General features: G+C 35.5%; 1 protein-coding gene across 1 annotated transcript; it reads left to right on the top strand.

Moving 5' to 3' along the window:
- Positions 1 to 579: 579 nt before the first annotated feature.
- On the top strand, positions 580 to 17,791 carry nAChRalpha2 (nicotinic acetylcholine receptor alpha2). Its single transcript, XM_070108716.1, has 8 exons — positions 580 to 699; positions 866 to 1,802; positions 5,796 to 5,950; positions 6,433 to 6,613; positions 6,810 to 6,969; positions 10,570 to 11,155; positions 11,291 to 11,492; positions 17,268 to 17,791. Exons 2-8 carry the CDS (start codon positions 1,569 to 1,571, stop codon positions 17,460 to 17,462), a joined length of 1,713 nt encoding a protein of 570 aa, XP_069964817.1. The 5' UTR covers positions 580 to 699; positions 866 to 1,568; the 3' UTR covers positions 17,463 to 17,791.
- The last annotated feature ends 2,233 nt before the right edge of the window (positions 17,792 to 20,024 follow it).

The following is a 20,024-nucleotide window of genomic DNA, read 5'->3' as shown; positions in this document are numbered from 1 at the left end:
TTCGGACCGACTATTAAAAAAAGATTGTATACCAAATTTAATATAATAACGGCTACCATAAAAAAATATGTTAACTGAATATATAGAGCAACTGGCATATTATTACTAAAATTATTTATTCAAACATTAAAACATCTTCACTCCAACCTTTCATTAATTGCGCAGGCAATCTTCGATTTCGTTCAAAGCGCATGCACGAATGTTTGTCAACATAGCACAATATATCAGCAGTTAGTCGACATTAGATACAGGAGACAATGTAAAGCCAAGCACGCCCTTAAAATGTAATAAATTAACTACAACAAACTTGAAACATAATACGGCGAGTATGAGTAAGACTGGCTGCAATGGCTCATACTCTGAAGCGGTAAAAATTTACGCTCAACGGAGAGCGAGCTGGCAACGCGACGCCTTTGCAGCATCCAACAGCTTCCACCCGTTTTCGAGTTGAGAAATATGTTTTCTCTGAGCGAAGCGACAAATCACATGCTGCATTGTGGCACGGTTACAATATTCTAGCGGCAATGCCAGCGACGTTACAAAAACAATAATCATCGCTTCAGTACGGTTTTTGATATTTTTGGGCAAGGAACTGTGATGACACGGCGCGCCTCGAGTGCACGAAAGTAGTTAAAATAGCCAGTGCAACGAGAAATGTTACAAAATGTGTTGAAATTAAAGATTATATAATTTTTAACGGTATTAGATGAAATTAGTTGTTTAATTAAAATAATAGCTTACGTTTCCACAAGCAAATAAACTCTTTCAGAGTATTTGCTAAGAAATCGTATTTCCAAAATTTGTTGTCAAAGCGCTAAAAATGAGAGCAAAGAGTTTGTAAAAAACAAAAAAAACATATTTTTAGACGCGTTGCCGCCACCATCACCAACATTCAAGTCAATGACACCAGCCAAACTCGCAAAAAACATAGAATATAACATAATAACACACATAACGACCGCTACAAGCACTCAGCAAAATAACAACAAATTCAGCAACAAAACATACGCATCACAACAATAGCAACAACACTGCATACCGCTCACGCCGTGTACGCCCAGTCGTACGATCCACACGAAGCCCACGCTCTCAGCGCGACAAATTCTCAGCAACAGTTAAGCGCTGTCATTTTGCGAGCCGTTTGTGTTCATCCAGCTGTTCGATTTGCTGACGTTTCTACACCCAGCTTGTGTCAAAAGGAACTTTTAGTACATACATGTCTGTTTGGACGTCACAGCAAAGTGTACTAAAAGCAAACACAAAAACAAAAGCAGCAAAATAAATAAAAAATAGCAAAAGAAGAAATCATAAGAGAAGAAAAAAAGTCACGACAAAAAGCATAAGGCGGGTATAATAAAAAAAGACGGTAACCGCCACGACAACCGGCTCCATAGCAAATCTAATATGCCTGTGCACGCAGCAATATCTGATAAGCGCCCGTAAATATGCACTGAATTGATTTTTATGTGACAATCAATCGTTGCCTACTTTTAAGCGCGCAAAAGTTTTGTGTTTGCACAGTTTAAGATATGCAACTGACCAAGTATAAACTAAGCAAATTGTAGAAAATGTCATCGTTACGCAATTTAGCCACTTTTTGGCTAAATTGCAAATTTATTTGCCTTTTAATTGTGTTGCTATTGCTCTGCGAAAGCGTTGTTCAAGTGCACGCGAATCCAGATGCCAAACGACTCTACGATGACTTGCTCAGCAACTATAACCGGCTCATACGACCTGTTAGCAATAATACGGACACGGTTTTGGTAAAACTTGGTCTACGCTTATCACAGCTGATCGATTTGGTAAGTATGACTGGGAGGTGATTAGAGTAAGACTATTAAATTGATATACGTATATTTCCTTTTAAATCGACAATAGGTGTATTTTCACATGTGTTTAAGAAAGTTTCTTCTAACAGAAAAGCAAGCAAGTTTTATTTTTAATCATTTAGATAATTCAATAAATAATAAAGATGTATAAAATACACATTTTCTTACTGAATAAAGTAAGCAATTGTTCAAGAAGGAAACTTGCAAAAAAATATACGGTATTGTGTCGAAGCCAGTGTAGAAATATTTGACTTTCATCTCAAATAATTTTGAATATTATAATATTATATTAGGCAATATTATGCAATATTGGTGCAGATTGAAGTAGTATACCGATTAAGAGACAAATTGGAACTCTCGAAAGCAGGAATTTGTGTGAGATATTCTAACTACCGTGATATTGTCTAGGAAAAATAGACGGCGAGTATGCATTGTTTAAAATAACAATTTCGTGATAATAAATAGCGTTCTTATGTTGAGCACTGGATATAAGGGAGTCTTTACAAAAATTATTTTATACATTTTTGGTATTAAAACAGATACTTAAGTTTAAGTTCCAAGGATTCTAGTCTCAATACTCACATAAAATTTGATTTAACAATTTTTAAAACTCAATAACTATGTTTAAGTTCCAGGGGTTCTAGTCTCAATACTCACATAAAATTTGTATTCATTATTTTTAACACTCAATAACTATTTTTAACTATCTATATGGTTTGTCGACTTTGTTATCTACCGATTTCGCTTATCCCAAAAGTTATTGGTTCATAACTCTTTGAAAACAATGTTCGTAGAGTTAGAACTATGTCACTGTTAGTCGAATACTTCCGACATTCTACAGAGACGACATCAATATTACTTTAATTGATATGTATTAGAAATAATCGGTATTAAAAATAACGTCCCTCTTAAGTAAGTGCATTAAATGTAAAAATTTGTCTTCGCTTATTTATTTACACTGAAAGTAATACCATCCGCAAAGGAAATAAGATACACATTTAGTCCAAATTTCATTCAATTTCCAACTATTGATCTGACAGCCATAGAAATGGGTCTTACTTATGTCGAAGTAAATCATATCGCTTCATACTTGTACATCTCAATAAAACAATCAATTTAACGACTAAATTTTGTTTGCTATTTGATGTGAAGGTATTCGCTGTGAACTATCCCCAATGGAGGTTCTATATAAATATCAATCAAATATCAGTTAAATACTTATTTTCATTTTAAGACATTTGGACTTGCGAGAATAGTTGATTCATTTAAAATATTTTGGATTTCCCTTGATTATGTAGCCAATCTCCAGGAGGACCTTCGAAAAAAGGTGGCGGGTGGTGAGGAAAATTTTTCTGCTAAAAATTACTTCAAAAAAACCCAAAAAATGGTTATTAAATACAATAGATAAATACAGGTAATGATCGAAAGACTAGTCAAAATTTTGATATTAAAAAGTCAAAATTTGTATCAAAACTTTTATTCCTTCAATCAATACGTGATAAATATTATATATCTAAGAAGGTTGCGTGAAAATTTTTCTCACTGACTCTGAAAAGAGCGTATCAAGAAAAACGCGTTTAAAATTATGGAAGCCAATTAAGTTAGGTTTGAAAATGTATACAAATATGCTCATATCTCCGAAGCTTTTTGCCGGATCAAATTCAAATTTTCGAAGCATATTATCAAATATGAACATATATTAGATAAATATATATGCAAGAAACCGTGTACTTAAACTTTATCTTAGTTTCTGACCAATAGGAGAGGAAATGTGTTCCAGCAGGACAACGCCAGGCCACACACATCGATTTTAACTCGCCAGAAGCTCCGGGAGCTTGGTTGGATTGGTTCTTCTGCATCCACCTTATAGTCCAAACCCATGCCGAAAAATTTTGTTGGTAAAGAATTCGCTACAAGGGAGGCTTGTGAAAATCGACTGTCTCAATTTTTTGCCAATATGAACGAAAGCTTCTATGAGTTAGGCATATTAAAATTACCCTTGAAATGGCAACGAATAATGGAACAAAACTGCGCATATTGACTTAAATCGGATCATTCCAACTATGGTAATTAAAGCCTTCAATTTGCAAAAATAATAGAGTTCTTTTTACTACACCTAAAATACAAATGATCAGCATTACGAGCTGAGTCGATTTAACCATGTCCGTCTGTCAGTATATACGGGAACTAGTACCTCAGTTTTTAAGATATCTATCTTTTTGCATATTTTGCACATGTCCTTCCCTTTCTAAGAAGCTGTTCATTTGACGGAACTGCTAATATCGGATCACTATAGCATCTAGCTACCAAACAAACGGAACGACTGGAATCAAGTTCTTGGATGAAAACATTTTTCCTTTGAAGCGAAATGTGCACGAAATTTGGCATGGGCTATTATTTAAGGCAATAAAGTAATATCTGAAGAAATTGTTTAGATCGGGTTGCTATGGCATATAGCTGGCATAGGTACATACTGAACGATAGGAAGCAAGTGCTTGTATGGAAAACTTGTTCACTTGAAGAGATATATTCATCATATTTGGCATGGGTTATTGTCGAAGGCAACGGTGTAATATCCGATGAAATTGTTCAGATTGAATCATTATAGCATATAGCTGGTCATACATCACGATCAAAGTTCTTGTTAAGTAATATTTTGTATTTGTAAAGGGTATTATTACAACCTTTTTTCTTGTTGTTTTTTTTACTTACTTCAGAAGTTCAAATGGTTGAAGCATTGCCACCTGTGCTCGTCTACTCTTTTTCTTTGGACCTTTAATATGCAGCATAGTGTTTGCCTACAAACGTATATACCAGCGTTTATGTGCAATTCACCCATTAAAATATTTTCAAATTGCGAGTATACGTATTTCATTAGTTTTATTTTAATATATACAATTTCTAACAGCTTTAAGACCCTATCATTTGGCACACATACATAGAAACACTGACGCCTTTAATTGTATTCGAAATTGTAAACGTCACTAAGTCTAAGTAACTGGTGTGCTAAGTCTGCCTGCTCCTCTGGCTATCTCTTTATCAGCAATTTCAAAATTGAATTGGGCACATATCTCTGCTGACGCCAATTTTAACGCACACAGATGTAACCCCAACATGGCGCTGAGCACTCAGAAAGATGCGCTAAAAAACTTGCCTTACACCTTTAGGTCAATCATTTCATTTACCACCAGCGCCGGAATAATATCAACGTCTGACCCTTTTATTGCCAACAAAGAACACGAAAAAATGCCAATTCAACAGCAATTTGATGGTGTCAACTAGATCCACACATACCGGTACAAACAATCAACTCAACTAGCTGACAGACACAGCCATACAACACACACATACACACAAACAAGCTGAGTATACCTAAAAGGCAATTACTATGCAAAAGTGTTGGCTGGAAAAAAAACTGTAAAAAATTGTTTTTACACGTTTCTCTTCAGTTGCATGAGGAAATAAATTTAATAGTCAAGAAATTAGACTTTTCATTTGCACAATAATGAATGGAAAAGGACATGCGGGCGAAATTAAAAGCGCGCACTTTGAAACAAAAGGTCAGCAATTATAGCGAAGGAAAATCAGCATACACACACACACACACACTATAAAACGTATAAATATAGAAAAAGCATTGAAATGGTGAATGAAGTAAAGCAAAAAATGTGCAAAAATCAAAGCATACAATCAGGCGCTCGCAGGCGTTCAACAGCACAGTTGGCAATTCAATGAGATTGCCATCGGGTTTCTTCGAATGCCTGCAGTCATTTCGCTCAATTTTCAAGTGTTTGCTGCCTTTTCAATCAATTTTAGTTTTTCATGTTTTTCCCTCCGCCGCCGCTCACCTTGCCACGAAGCGCAGTAATTTTATGCAATCATTGTGTCGATATTTAACTTGCCATGTAAAAACGAATAAATTCATTTTTTCTTTTTTACAATTTTATCTCTTTTGTTTCTTTGTAGAATTTGAAAGACCAAATCTTAACGACAAACGTTTGGCTCGAACACGAATGGCAGGATCACAAGTTCAAATGGGATCCCTCGGAATATGGCGGTGTTACCGAGTTGTATGTACCATCTGAGCATATTTGGCTGCCCGATATAGTGCTCTATAATAAGTGAGTATTGATTAAAAAAAAAATTATTGAAGAGTGAGCAAATGCAAATATTTATTTTTGATGGAACATAATAAAGGGTGATAAAATGAGGAATAGCTAAAATATGGCAATATGTTAGATTGTACCATGTTAAAAGTAATCCATCATAACTGCGAAGTAATCGCATATAAACTCTGATTATTTTTGAAGATAGTTCAGGAAAACACTTTTTGTTGTATACCATAAAACCTAGGCCTAGGTTTTCGTAGGCATAAGCTAAATTTATTTACTATGATAGGTTGTTGACTTTGTTCCAAAGAAGCGCCGTGGTATCAAAGAATGCGATGTGTTTTCATCCAGCACAGACCAAACATTTTTTTAAATCATCTGAAATCAATGTATTAATAATTTGGTGTTGAAATCTTTATTTCTAAATCCAAATTCTATGGCTTATTTATTAAGGTCAGGATTTTCTAAAAATGTCAATTGGTTTTTTTCAACAGCGCTGATGGCGAATATGTCGTCACAACCATGACAAAAGCTATTCTCCATTACACAGGCAAGGTTGTTTGGACTCCGCCGGCTATTTTCAAATCATCCTGCGAAATCGATGTTCGCTATTTTCCATTCGATCAGCAGACATGCTTCATGAAGTTCGGTTCGTGGACCTATGATGGTGATCAGGTAAGATTTGAATATTAACTAAATGACTATAATTTTACTAGGGTAGATTCCCAAATACAAATGGATTACATTTTTTTTCAACTAAAGAATATAACTGTCTCGCCCTTATCTTCCAACTATTTTTATAAATACAAATATAAAAAAACTTCCGAAATGATATGGGTTTACATATTTTTACTACCATTCTCTTCCTTAGATTGATTTGAAACACATCAATCAGCGAAACGATAAGGACAATAAAGTCGAGATCGGTATAGATTTGCGTGAGTACTATCCCAGCGTGGAATGGGATATTTTAGGTGTACCAGCAGAGCGACATGAGAAATACTATCCATGCTGTGCTGAACCATATCCAGGTAATTTTAATAAATAATTATGTTTACCCTTCTTCGAATGTCGGATGTTAAATCATAGATCTTACCTTTACTATAGAGGCTATTCAAAATTGTAAGAGTCTTTTGATTATCTAATCACTCGCCGGGTATGCACTAAGAGTTTTAAGAGACTGAAGGAGCTTACAGATAAAGACATTTTATTTTTTGTAGCTGTAGAGATTTTCCTTAACCCAGATTGGAAACCACAACATTTTAGAAATTTTAATGTACTTTGATAATCGGCGATTCATTTCGAAAACTTCCAGTATCCGATATCCAAAAGAACCTCCGAAAAACAATGTTTAGCGGTGAGGAAGAATTTTCTGCTTAAAATTATTTGAAAACCAAAAATCAAAAGAATGAGAGATTTTGATTTTAAACAAAATGGCGGCTTCAAAAAATATCGTTTTTTGTGAAAACATCTACACTTTACAGTGCTTTAATTAAATTTAAATTGAAGTTATTAACAAAAATCTTATTCTTACGACCATTACCTGACAAATATATCTACGAATGCCTTGCGAATATTTCAAGTCCATCGCTGCAGCCGTTTAAGAGACATTTTCCGCACCGACTCTTAAAACAGCGTTTCTAGAAAAACGTGCTTAAAGTTCTGGGAGCCGTTTACACTATGTAAAAAACTTTTACAAATACGTTCATATCTCCGAAACTACGGCCCGGGTTTTAAACTGCCAAGCTCGGCTCGGGTTTGCTGCCTCAACAAAAACAAGAGAGAGCAAAATTTTAGTATATAGAGAATTACTGCTTTTCACTGTGAGTGCAATAATAATGTAATCATACTAATACTTTATCAAATAATCATACTGCAGCCATATAATTTCCAACATTTATACCCTAACAAGGCATGGTTATTTAGCCTTAATCCCTAAAATAATTCATTTTTTAGTATTTAATTTAATTTATTGTGCTTTTGTTGGCTTGAGAGCATACTCAGCAACGTGCTCCGTCTTCCAAGTCCCAAACCAACACAAAGCATACAATGGCAATACGCCATGAATTGAAATCGAGTAAGATACTATAGGGAATTTTCGATTCTGCAGACAAATAAATATCATCAAATTTGTGTTTATGTGTGTGTGTGTGTGGATATGAAGATTTTAAAAACATACATAAAAGATATTCATATGTGTGTGTACATGTGTGTTGTGCTGATAAATACTTGTACGAAGTCCTGTAGGAATTTTGCGAAGCCTTTTCAATTTCAAAGAACTGAAATATTAAATTAAAACTGAAATTCAACAAAAATGTGCTAAAACATTTATGAAACTTTTAAATATTTCTATACAGATGAACACACACATGCACACATAACCACACATCTTTATATATTTATTTTGACTGCTGACAAATACTCCCAGTACGCTACAACGCCCGCCTGTCTAAGACTATATTATTTTGCATGCAACGTGTAATCAAATTGTCAACATGGCCAAAACGCACCAAGCACGCACACCAGCACACACTCCACACTACTATTATATACTATGTATACCTAACATATATGTATATATAAGTAGCACAGACGTACACACAAGAGCTGCTGCCAAAAGCAACATAGCACATAGCAAGCGCATGCAATTTATAAGCCTCAAAAGTCTAACACATCATAAATCAGAAATAAGGATAATAACAAATACACCAACAATAAGCAAGAAGTAAGTAACAAAAAACAGAAACAAAAATATGTGCAGAAATTACAAAGGCAGCAATCACAGGCGGCAAAGGCGGCAGCCAAGATTTATGAGTCTCTCGTTGATTATTTCATTTAATTTCAAAATTCAATTCGACTAAGGCTAAACCGATTAACAGTAGCGTACATATCGTATGCCTATTGTTTTATTTCATTTTTTGCTTTAAAAAACCTTTTTCGTTTTTTATTTGCATCGCGTTCACCCTCCGCTTTGGTTTTCAATAACACACTCCTGTCAAACTGCCTGCCTTTAGAACGTAATTTCCAGCGGTAAGGTATAAATTGTTTATGAGTCTCCAGTTGGTTATTTCAATGCCTAGATTTTGTAATCGCTGTTGAGATCTTGTAACTTTTCATGTACTACACTGAGAGAAAAGCACAAATTTCTTGCAACATCAAGGTTTGGTTGTGTTATTTTGGTCAAACAACAGGGCTTGGATGTCAACTTTGTTGAATTTGTATTGTCACTATTTCTTATTACTTGCATAGAGTGATTTCTAAATTTTTGATGATTTTCCTCTCGAAGGCTCAAAAGTATCCATTTCGGATGTTGTCAATGCCTTCGGCGCTATGCCTTAGAAAGAGAGTAGCATACTCCGCTTGAATAAGAAAAACGTTTCTCTCTCTCGTTCAGGCTCTCGTCCAAACAAGGTAGAAAACAATAAAGGAAATGAAATTATCTAAGAATGCCTTCACTTTTTTCACTAATAAATACAATATTTAAACTTTTCACATATGCTTCACAAAATGGTCCATGATGACGAAGTTTATATACATATTATATAATATATATTATATATCCATTATTTTTCCATTAAATCGAAAGTTTAATTTTGCTTAGTAAAATGGTCCGACTTAGAAAAATACACATTGAACATGAGAAACTCGCAACCAAACTCCCGAAGCTTTTGGCGAGGCTCAATACCTCTCCTATTGGCAAAAATTGGCCGCTTTTGGCGATTGCTTCCACCATGTTTTTTATGGTACAAGTCCATATTAAGACTCTTCCCTGTTTACCTCACCAAACAAATAACAAAAGCTACCTGACCGAGACTCTAGGCTTGGCTACCATTTGCTATGGCTCACTGAGGTTCGACCACGACTATTTTCTCGTGACCTTGTCGTATGGGGTTCCACTTTTTATCACCGGTAGTATCATCTCTAGGTCAATTGAAACAGTGAATTAAACAATTTTCATTATTTCATCCATATTCAATAATTGTCCCTCCGGAGCATGAAACGTTTTGGACATCAAAATTACCGGTCCATTATTACTACTAAAATTTTCAATCGCGTGGATTACGTCCTTTCCTTGATCGAAGAGAAATTGTAAATAGAGTATTTCCTCTTTGGTAATGTACATCTTTGAAAATTACTCAAACAAGCAATCACAAAACTATATAAAAAAAAATTTTTTAGTATGACAACTTATTTTCCTAACTCCATATCTTATATTTATATACTGGGAATTCAACAACCCTACGTTGATGAGTTTCATCACAAACTACTTTTAAATATCATTATTCCATTATATTATTTTCAAAGCTGGGTGTACACCTGATACAACGAAAAATATGGACATTTTACCTATTCTCTTTCTTTTAGCAGAGGAATTATACCTCCAGTTAAGACTTCTGATGGTCTTAAACATTTCTACATCTCTTTTGAAGCTGCCCATCTACTTACCCATTCAAAAAAAGGGTTTTCTCTTAGGCTCCAAAGTTGTCGTTTATATCGGAGATGATTATTTAACCCCACCCAAAATTACAATACTACATTATCACGAGTGTCAAGTTTTTTGGATCATATTCCAAGTATTTTAAGAACTATCTCTCATCATTATATAAACACAACTCTTAAAATAATTCCAGATATTTTTTTCAACATAACACTACGTCGTAAAACTCTCTTCTATACCGTTAATCTCATCATACCCTGCGTCGGCATCTCCTACTTATCGGTGCTCGTATTCTACTTACCCGCCGATTCTGGCGAGAAAATCGCGCTCTGCATAAGCATTCTACTCTCACAAACAATGTTCTTCCTGCTAATTTCGGAAATTATACCGTCTACATCGTTAGCATTACCACTGCTGGGCAAATATCTACTCTTCACTATGCTCTTGGTGGGGCTCAGTGTTGTAATCACGATTATAATACTCAATATACATTACCGCAAGCCGAGCACACATAAGATGGCACCGTGGGTGCGGGCGTTCTTCATCAAACGGCTGCCGAAATTATTGCTGATGCGTGTGCCAAAAGATTTGCTGCGCGATTTAGCGGCAAGTAAAATTAATTATGGCACCAAATTTAGTAAGACCAAATTCGGCAAGGCGCTCATGGATGAGATGCAAATGAACTCGGGCAGTTCCAGTCCAGATTCGTTGCGGCGCATGCAGGGACGCATGGGCGGTGGCGGTTGCAATGGACTACATGCCACCAGCGCAACCAATCGGTAATTTATTTTATTGAGTTTTTGAATTGGAAATGTATTTATTTATTTATTAACGTACATATATGGATTCCACTTTAAATATCTTTGTTTCTGTGTTCTCTTCTTCTTTCCTTCTTTTTGATTTCGCGGAAACAGCTTCAGCGGCCTGGTAGGCGCTTTGGGTGGTGGCTTAAGCACTCTTAGCGGTTACAATGGCTTACCATCGGTACTCTCCGGCCTAGACGATTCACTCAGCGATGTGGCACAGCGCAAAAAATATCCATTCGAGCTGGAAAAGGCTATTCACAATGTGATGTTCATACAGCACCACATGCAGCGACAGGACGAATTCAATGCGGTGAGTCTGTTTGTATATATGTTTATATATTCACATTGCTTTTAACATTTTTTAATACAAATATATATTTTAAGTGTAAGTAATGTTCTCATATCGGCTTTAATATTCCATATGAGTGATTCCTTATTCACATCAGGAGGGATGAAAGCTGTAGACTATTGAAAACGTTCAATCAAATCAATCAGTTCTCCATTCTTTTCCATTCGTTTTTTCAACCCGCTGACTTTTATTAACATTGATGGCGAGATCGCAAAATGCGTTCACCGCTTTCCCCACACGACTACTTCAAGGCGTCATAAACGATACACTTCTATAACAGCCATGATATTTCTTTAGTTTAAGATCTCATAAAAGTCTTTATAATTTCTGCTTGAAACCATATCGTCCACCGTTAGAGATTCACAGACCTTTGGTAAAATAATTACCTCTAGCGCGTTCTCATCTTTATTCGACCTCGTTCATAGATATGATACATAAAAAATATTTTTTGAAGTTGGATAATATGAGTTTTGCTCATAGTGAGGGGTTGCTTGGGTTTCACGGGCTCCCATAATTTTTTATTGTCTTATTTCTTAATATATCATCTCTATTAAATCAAATGCTCAAGTTGATCCGAGTAATAGTTTTGGAGATACAGCCTCGAGGTCAGCTATATCGTCACGTGTTTTGCTCGAGGAAACCCATGTAACCCCTTGAGAAGACATCAAGTGGACCCAAAGTAGCAAATTCTATAACGAGTTCTCCTCCGTTTGTACTTTTACTATCCTGCTCTTATCAACACCGTGTATTCTTCGAAGGGTCCTTTATTATATTTCTCTATTCGATACCAAGGATGAATATATGATGAATAAAAGCTTTTAAACCACTTTATGTTTCGAATTCCTGGTGTAAAGCCATTCTGATCATATAAGTCACTGATGAGATGCCACAACAAATGTTTGGGTATCAGTTTAATGGATATATCGGGTATTAAAAGAACTACTTCGAGAAGGAATATGGAATTCATTCCTTTCATCTGGCCAATAATTATTCAATTAAAGTGTAAGATGAACGTACATACCCTTAGTTCTATGATACTGACTGATTTAGCAATTTCACTAAATGTCGCCCAACAGATGATTGAGCCACCTTGCCTGATCTTCTAGATCTATCACCTGTGCTGGCCCCAGCCCTCTTTTAGCACACTCAAGAGTGTTGGCATGCTGCTCTAGTTGCTTCCCCAGTTTTGTGACGACCTTAACGCTCTAAAATGGTAGCCGCCACTTTAGCTTTGCAACCGATCTAAGCTAGACAATTACGCTGCGCCACGAATCAGAACATTTCCAGTCGGCAGGTTCCAGCCCTTACTTTTTCGCACCCAACAAAGTAGAGAGCAGTTGCACTTCCATTCAGATATGAGTCCTTACATCACCTTTGGCGATATCATCTTCGTCGTTCGTGTCCACTCAAATCCGTTATCCACCACCCCAAGGTAGCCGCAATTAATGGTCCAAAGGTTATCTCAGTTACGAAGCTAAGGCAACGCTCGATGCCTTTTTGAAATGCCTAGTGCGTTGAGAGCCGATCAGAGCAAAGTGGGACACATCTCAACCTATATCTACTGCACTTTAATGATGATATTAAGAGAATGTACTTTAAGATCGGCCAGAGTCTTAATGGATGGAGGTATCGAACGCTGGCACAGAGTTCAACCGTTATGAAAACAAAGTCCATATCAAATCAAGTTCATAGTCTGTTAGAAGTCTTACAGGCCGTGGCGGCCGCAGGTTATTTAGCTTTACCAAAAATGCATCGCGAGAAGGCAACTCAACTTACTTTCCGATTTTCATAACATTAATCAAAATTAATTTTTAAATCTTACCAAATTCGTAATATTGCTTTCTAGCAAAGTTACTTTTATTTAAGCTTTCAATATATTATATACGAGTATATAGGAATCTTCTGTTGCTGCCGTTTCATGAAATTTTCGCTATTATTTAAAAATTGTTAATTTCACGCTCGATTGTGTATAATCATTGCCTGCAGTAATCAATACAGTACAATATTTGCAGCATACAAATTCGTTTTGGTTTTTTGCCCGTTGTCTATTTGCTTTTATTGTCTGGTATTGTTTTTGTTGTAATTGTTTAACTTTTCCGTTTTGCAACTTTTGTTAAAAACTCTGCATTTTACTCATATCTAACCATTACAAAGTCCATTTACGCAACATAGCGCTCGCCTTTTGCCCTTGGCATAGTAATTATCATATCTAAAAGCACAGCTGTGCCTACATAATCGACTGTGCTGCATACTCGTAAGCTTTCACTAATAATTATAACGATGCTTAGTGGCCTCCATCATTATCGGTATCATTATGAATTTATCATTTCTGCCCTACTAGTTTTGGTGATCCTCGTCTCATTACAATGAGATAATAGGTACTTTATTTATTTAAATTTGAAAAGACTTTCTTTACACCTATAATAAGCAATTACCTACAACCGAAACCTGCATTCCTCATTAAAGTTACCAGCTCAATAACTGAAAATTAAAAAAAAATTATATTTATTTCTCATCATAGTCTTATTTTAGTTTCATACACTCGACCCAGTGAAGCTCTAACTTTTTTAACCCTTCTGAAAAATAAATTTTCTGGCGGTCAGCAAAGAAGACCTCTATGACAAGCTCTTCATTCGACTACAATATGCCAAAAATGCTCGAAGAGTCTTTTTTTCAAGTTTAGAAACGAAAAGAAATCGAATCCGGAAAATATTCTCGATAGAGCAAGAGTTTGTAGTCATAATAAGATTTGTTTATTTTATGAAATTGTGGGTTCTGAGACTGGCTGGTGACGAGACGAGCAAATGGCGCTCCAAAAATAAGCCGAAACCGAAAAAGCCAAAATTTGCTAAGAGTACTGAAGGCCATTCCAGCCTATTTTAAAGGCGATAGTAAAGAAAATGTGAGACTTTTTTTTTGTATGTCCGAGTCAAATTTGATCAACCTTCCTTTGTACTTTGTCTGTTGTTTAAAATTACCAACTGCCTCTTTTTCATTTCATCAAAGGAGTTCCTCCTATCCTCTCAAGGCAGCTTAACACATATATATATATATATATTATTATTATTATATTCCTTGGCTGAGGCAATCGCATTTCCTTTGGCGGGTATCTGCTTTTGGGAGCTCAAGCCGTGCCATCGGCTAACTCATTTAAGGCTTTCTTATATTAAGGATTTATTTTTAGGACCTTGTATTAGATGTGCAAATAAAGTTGTTAAAGTATATTTCGTTCTTTAAATGTGTTGTAGCTTCTTAATAATACAATTATTATAAGGCTCTTATTTAAAATTGATCTGTCATTTGACTGAGGAGAAGAGATAAATGATTTCGCGGTAAGTCGTCAATAACTTTCATTTAGCGAACTGTCAGCAATCCTTCAAATAAGCGCGGATTTATTTCATCTAAAACACATCAACGCATAAGGTTATAAGTCAAACACACACCCACATAGACACACATACTTGTACGTTCCGTGTCCATTGAGCGAAAAGGCAACAAAGTCAAGCGTTGATGCCCGTTCTCGTCCGTTTGATGTTGATTAAAGTATCAAACTTCTGCACATGTTTGTCTGATATGCAACAACAAATCACAACAACAAAAAATACAAATATTGTCGGCTACAACAGCAGCGTCAGTGAATAACCGCCACATCACCAACAATAATAAAAACAACCAAAAAATTCAAGCCACCGATTGTAGCGGTTTCTTTGGTCAGAGTTGGTGCACTTGTTGTTGTTGCTGTTCGGTTGGTCGATGGCAGTCAATTGCACAAAAGTAATTAAAAGTGGATTTCGGCAATGTTGTGCTGTTACAATCAAGAGAATAAATATTCGCTAAACACAGATGTACTCGTATGTATGTATGTACGCGTGTGGGCGTGTGTGTGCGCACACAGTAACAGACAACAGTATGCACATATGAGAGTCATCAACCAACAGAGCTTTAGCGGTGGCGTTGCTTCTGCACCAACAACAACAACAAATGACTACAGTGACTTTTTCTGGCGCAAAAGCAATAAAGCGGGTCAATCGCTGTCATGCAACAATAACAACAACCGATAACCAACTTTTGCGGTTTACATCGATCATTTGGCAATTGATGACTACGATGATTGAAAGATGAACGGCCGCTAGCATTCTGCTGATAACATCAGCAAATCCATGGATTATGAGAAGACGCATTTCAATCGCAGACTTCGCGCGAAAAGGCAGTGAAAAGTTTGCAATAAGTAGTCTAAAAAGTTTATGCGATAAAGCAAATGTGTTTTTGTAGCCAATTTCCTTTTGAGTAGGTTATTTAGTACGGTTTGAGAAAGATAGCAAGAGAAGAAAATGTTTTTCAAATAAATGGAAAATCATTGGGGTTAGCTCAGTGCTTGCCAAGCGGGTAATTAAGAAGGTGTAATTAAAAAGGTCTGTCCTTAAGTTGATGGTCTTTGTTCCTAGTTCAGCTGTTTGTTAATTTAATATATGGGCTTTAGTCTATGAAATTGGTTGCGCCACTTTGTGTTCTTTCACTTCTTTTCTTCTCTTTAATTTTTTTCAACAAAATTTAGACAAACTCTATGCAATATTTGTACTGGCAAACCGTTAAACTTATCAAAATGTCTGTTTATCATTTCCACGAGGATTTGTGCAAATATCTCTTGAAAAATATGTTTTAAACCGATATAACGTTGTAATATTTCTAATTCAAATCTTCAAAATCCTATTACTATTACCCTTTGGAAAGATAAGAGTGTTTGTGGTATATAGTCCATCATGGAACCCACCAATAATTTTATAAGTATTGTAGCTAAACTTAAAAAAGCTTGAACGTGAGTTCCAAAAAGCGCTCTATACAACTTGGAAAGTGAGCTTAGATACTCTTCTACATTACAATCATTCAATACCTTTGGTGGATAAAGTGAGAAGACCTATAGCCTTATATCTCTTATTTTACCAGTAAAGAAAGCACTTGAGATTTTTCCGGCATTTACACATTAACCGAGTCCAATTATTCAGGAACACTGGCATACACACAGAGCTCAGTAATTTCAAAAAACAAAGTTTCCAGCATGGTCAACTGTGAATAGAACTTATAGACTGGCATTTCAATTAGCCCATATGCCGATAATTTACATCAATGAATATTTCCTCTTCTCATCACTGAGATTTGCCATGTACTGAAACACCGCCCAAGTGGGTCACAGTGGATCAGTAAAAACCTTCTGAGAACGAACAGCCTACTTTAATGTGATCCACCCGAGTGGTGCTTTCGAAAGTATTGGCTACAAAATTGATTTTAAGATTTTAGAAAGTTCGTAAAAAAGAGTTCTTAAGTATATAATATATATATATTTTTTTTTAATGTGAATGAGGTTCCTGAAATTAATTTAAAATAAAGGATAATATACTTTCGTTTGTTGCGTTCGTTTGAAAAGTCAAGCTTATGTACAGCTTTGAAGCAATTTGAAGAAAAACTCGCGAAATTTGTAGCAAACTTTATAGCATAAAGAATACCAGTAAATCGAAAAGGTTGTACTCTGAAAATAATACAGTTGTTGTGTACTTGCTAAGAGTCTAGAAAATTATCCGAAGAGAACCTTGTACCTATACTTGTACTTAATACAGGTCAAAACGAAAAAGTCTCAATGCCTTACCAAAGTCACAAGTCCTTAATAAAATATAACAAATAAAGCTTCACCTCTAAAACTTCAACCTCAGTAACACATATCACTTCCCTTTTTCTTTACAGGAAGATCAAGATTGGGGCTTTGTTGCCATGGTACTGGATCGTCTATTTTTATGGCTATTCATGATGGCATCCTTGGTTGGTACATTCATGATTCTATGCGAGGCACCCTCGTTGTATGACGATACGAAGCCGATCGATGTGGAGTTGTCGGTGATTGCCAAGCAACTTTATAACTTAACCGAAAAGAAGTCATAAGCACAGAAAGCAAAGATAAATGCAAGAATCATTATATAATATAATAAATAAAAATAAAAACTTATAAAAGAAATAATAAAAGTATGTGGCTTCATAAAAGAAGCTGAGCCTAGTTAAAAGAACACTTACTTAGAATTATGGTAAGCAAGGAGCACACAACGTGCGCGCACTGAAGGTTTTTCTTGCAAGACTCGACTCTTCCAAAAACAAAAAAAAAATACTGTTAAATTAAACAAATCACATAAATGAAAAATATTTTTAGTTAGTAAGCACTTTGAATCACATAAACCCCTAAGAAAGCATTTAAATAAATATGAATTAAAACAAAATATGTCGAGTTTTTCTAACTTGAAAAGCTAGTGTTTGCTTATACTGAAGAGTAAGACATACTTAGGATCTTGATTTATTGGTTCGCTGTGGATGGTCATTCAACAACTTGCTAGATTTGGTAAAATGGTGAAGTTTTTTCACCCTTACTATTAAATTTTCTTTAGATAGAAACATTGGGAGTCGTGGAAGATATTCTTGTTCAATCGGTTGAAGGCTTGGCATGCGGAGAGATTATTCTAACATTTCGCCATCCTGCCATCCTCCGCGCATGTTCAGCACTCTTCCGATTCCGATTACAACGCAAGTATATAGAGTGTACTAGAAAAGGAAGGCAATTCTCAATATTAAGTCTTGGTAAGGCTCTCACCTAATTGAAACATTCAGGCATGTTTCAAGAACGACAGTGAACTTTTTGAAAACAAATACTAAATATTTTTTGACTTATACAAGATCTTCGACGGCGCTAAAAAAAAATCTCCACTGCTGCAGTGATTCCGGCCTTAGTATGGATGAAAACTAAAAATCCGTACAATGACCTACGAACAAAAAATTCAAAAATTGACAAAATGGTGACATTTAAAAAAAAATTGAATTGTACCCCAAATTTTGGTCGTTATTGGCCTGCCAAAATTCGATTTTTGATCAAATCAAAAAACCAATGGATCATTGTATGTAGAATTATTTACAGAACTGACAGAAAATTGCATCATGGTCGGATCATTAGTCTTCGAATTATATCTGCAGGTAATTCAAAAAATACTGTTTCGAGAAAAATGCGTTTAAAGATGAACTGTTGCAGCTGATTGAACTGAAGGTTTACACTTTAAATGGCTTTAACTCAAAAACTATTTGAGATATCGATTTGAGATTTTAGTATGTAGTAATTCGAGTTTTTCAAAATTGCACACAGATGTGCCTCTTAACCATAATTCATCTCCCAAAGATTTAGTTTTCATCTTGAGTATGATAGAAGTCTTAGGTCTACAGAGGACATGTACAAGAAAAACAAAGTTTCCTTCAAAGTATTCTATGAGCAACTAAATGCCTGCACCCAACAATTATTTTTTTCTCGTTCCATCCAAAGATTTATAACGATCTACAGAACATTAAGTTTAGGTTATTTTAAATTTGGCTTATGTCATGGGAATCCGACTTGGCTAACTAAATCACCGGTCTTTTGAAATACCGAAAGCTCCTATATACGGATCAAGAGACAAAATATAGAGAGAAGGTATGCATTTTGAGAAATCATTGCAGACGCGAACATTGCCAGCGTCGACCACAACCAACCCTCCCATTAACTGAACAACTCATTAATTCTACAATCGCCTACAGTATTAATGAATAAACAAGAACTTTCAGACAAAACGCCAAAATCGGATTCAAATACCACCAAAGGCTTGTGAGCGTTTCTTCTTATTCTTCTTCCTTCATTTACACACACACGCACACTCCTCTTCTCTTTCAACTTTGCTCAATTCATGCTGCTTCGTTTTTAATTGTTCATTACGGCAGACTGAAATTTGCATATGTTTATATGTGTGTGAGAGTTATAATAATGACTTTTATATGCAATTTGCCACAATTTGTTGTTATAATAGTACAACAAAAACCTATGAATTGCAGAAATGTCCTTGCTACACCTGTAAAATGTCATCAACGCGTGAAAATGATATACATGAAGTGAATTTACGCAAATTGACATATACACATAATTATGAATGTGTGTCTCTACATATGCACTTATAAACGAGCGGCAATTTACTGGTCACTGTGGCAATCAAACAGTCAGTCAGCTGAGCAATTCCGTTAATCAACAGCATCAGTCCTATATGTAGGTCAGTATAGATAAATTCACATATAGTAATATTGCACAATATTAACGGTGTGAACTTGTACAATACTTACATATGAACAAGTAGATGTATTTGTATTAAACATGGTCGATTTCATTCAAAAAAAATAATTTGAAAAATCCACTAAAATTAAGAAAAAATGCAATATTCGTACCTTCGCCGCGTTTCTAATCGGAAGCCTAATTCGATCAAATTGGCAATAGCGATAGCAGTGGTGTGAGCCGAGACGCTGTTTCGACTGGAGTGAGGAATATGACAGCATTCTCATTCCTGATATTGCATACAAGATAGTTCGCACGCGGTCTTTTGCAATGACTTCTATGTCAGGTAGAGTCACCTGGACAAGACTCATCAAAACGTTTTACTTTTTAAACCA

This window comes from Bactrocera oleae, chromosome 2, assembly GCF_042242935.1.
Source record: "Bactrocera oleae isolate idBacOlea1 chromosome 2, idBacOlea1, whole genome shotgun sequence".
Lineage (NCBI taxonomy): Eukaryota > Metazoa > Arthropoda > Insecta > Diptera > Tephritidae > Bactrocera > Bactrocera oleae.
This window is presented reverse-complemented; position numbering and strand designations above follow the sequence as displayed.

Coding starts and splice junctions, on each gene's coding strand:
- nAChRalpha2 (XM_070108716.1), top strand. CDS start 1,569: ATGTCATCGTTACGCAATTTAGCCACTTTTTGGCTAAATTGCAAATTT. Junction 1,803..5,795: donor TATCACAGCTGATCGATTTG/GTAAGTATGACT, acceptor GTTTCTTTGTAG/AATTTGAAAGACCAAATCTT. Junction 6,970..10,569: donor CTGTGCTGAACCATATCCAG/GTAATTTTAATA, acceptor AAATAATTCCAG/ATATTTTTTTCAACATAACA.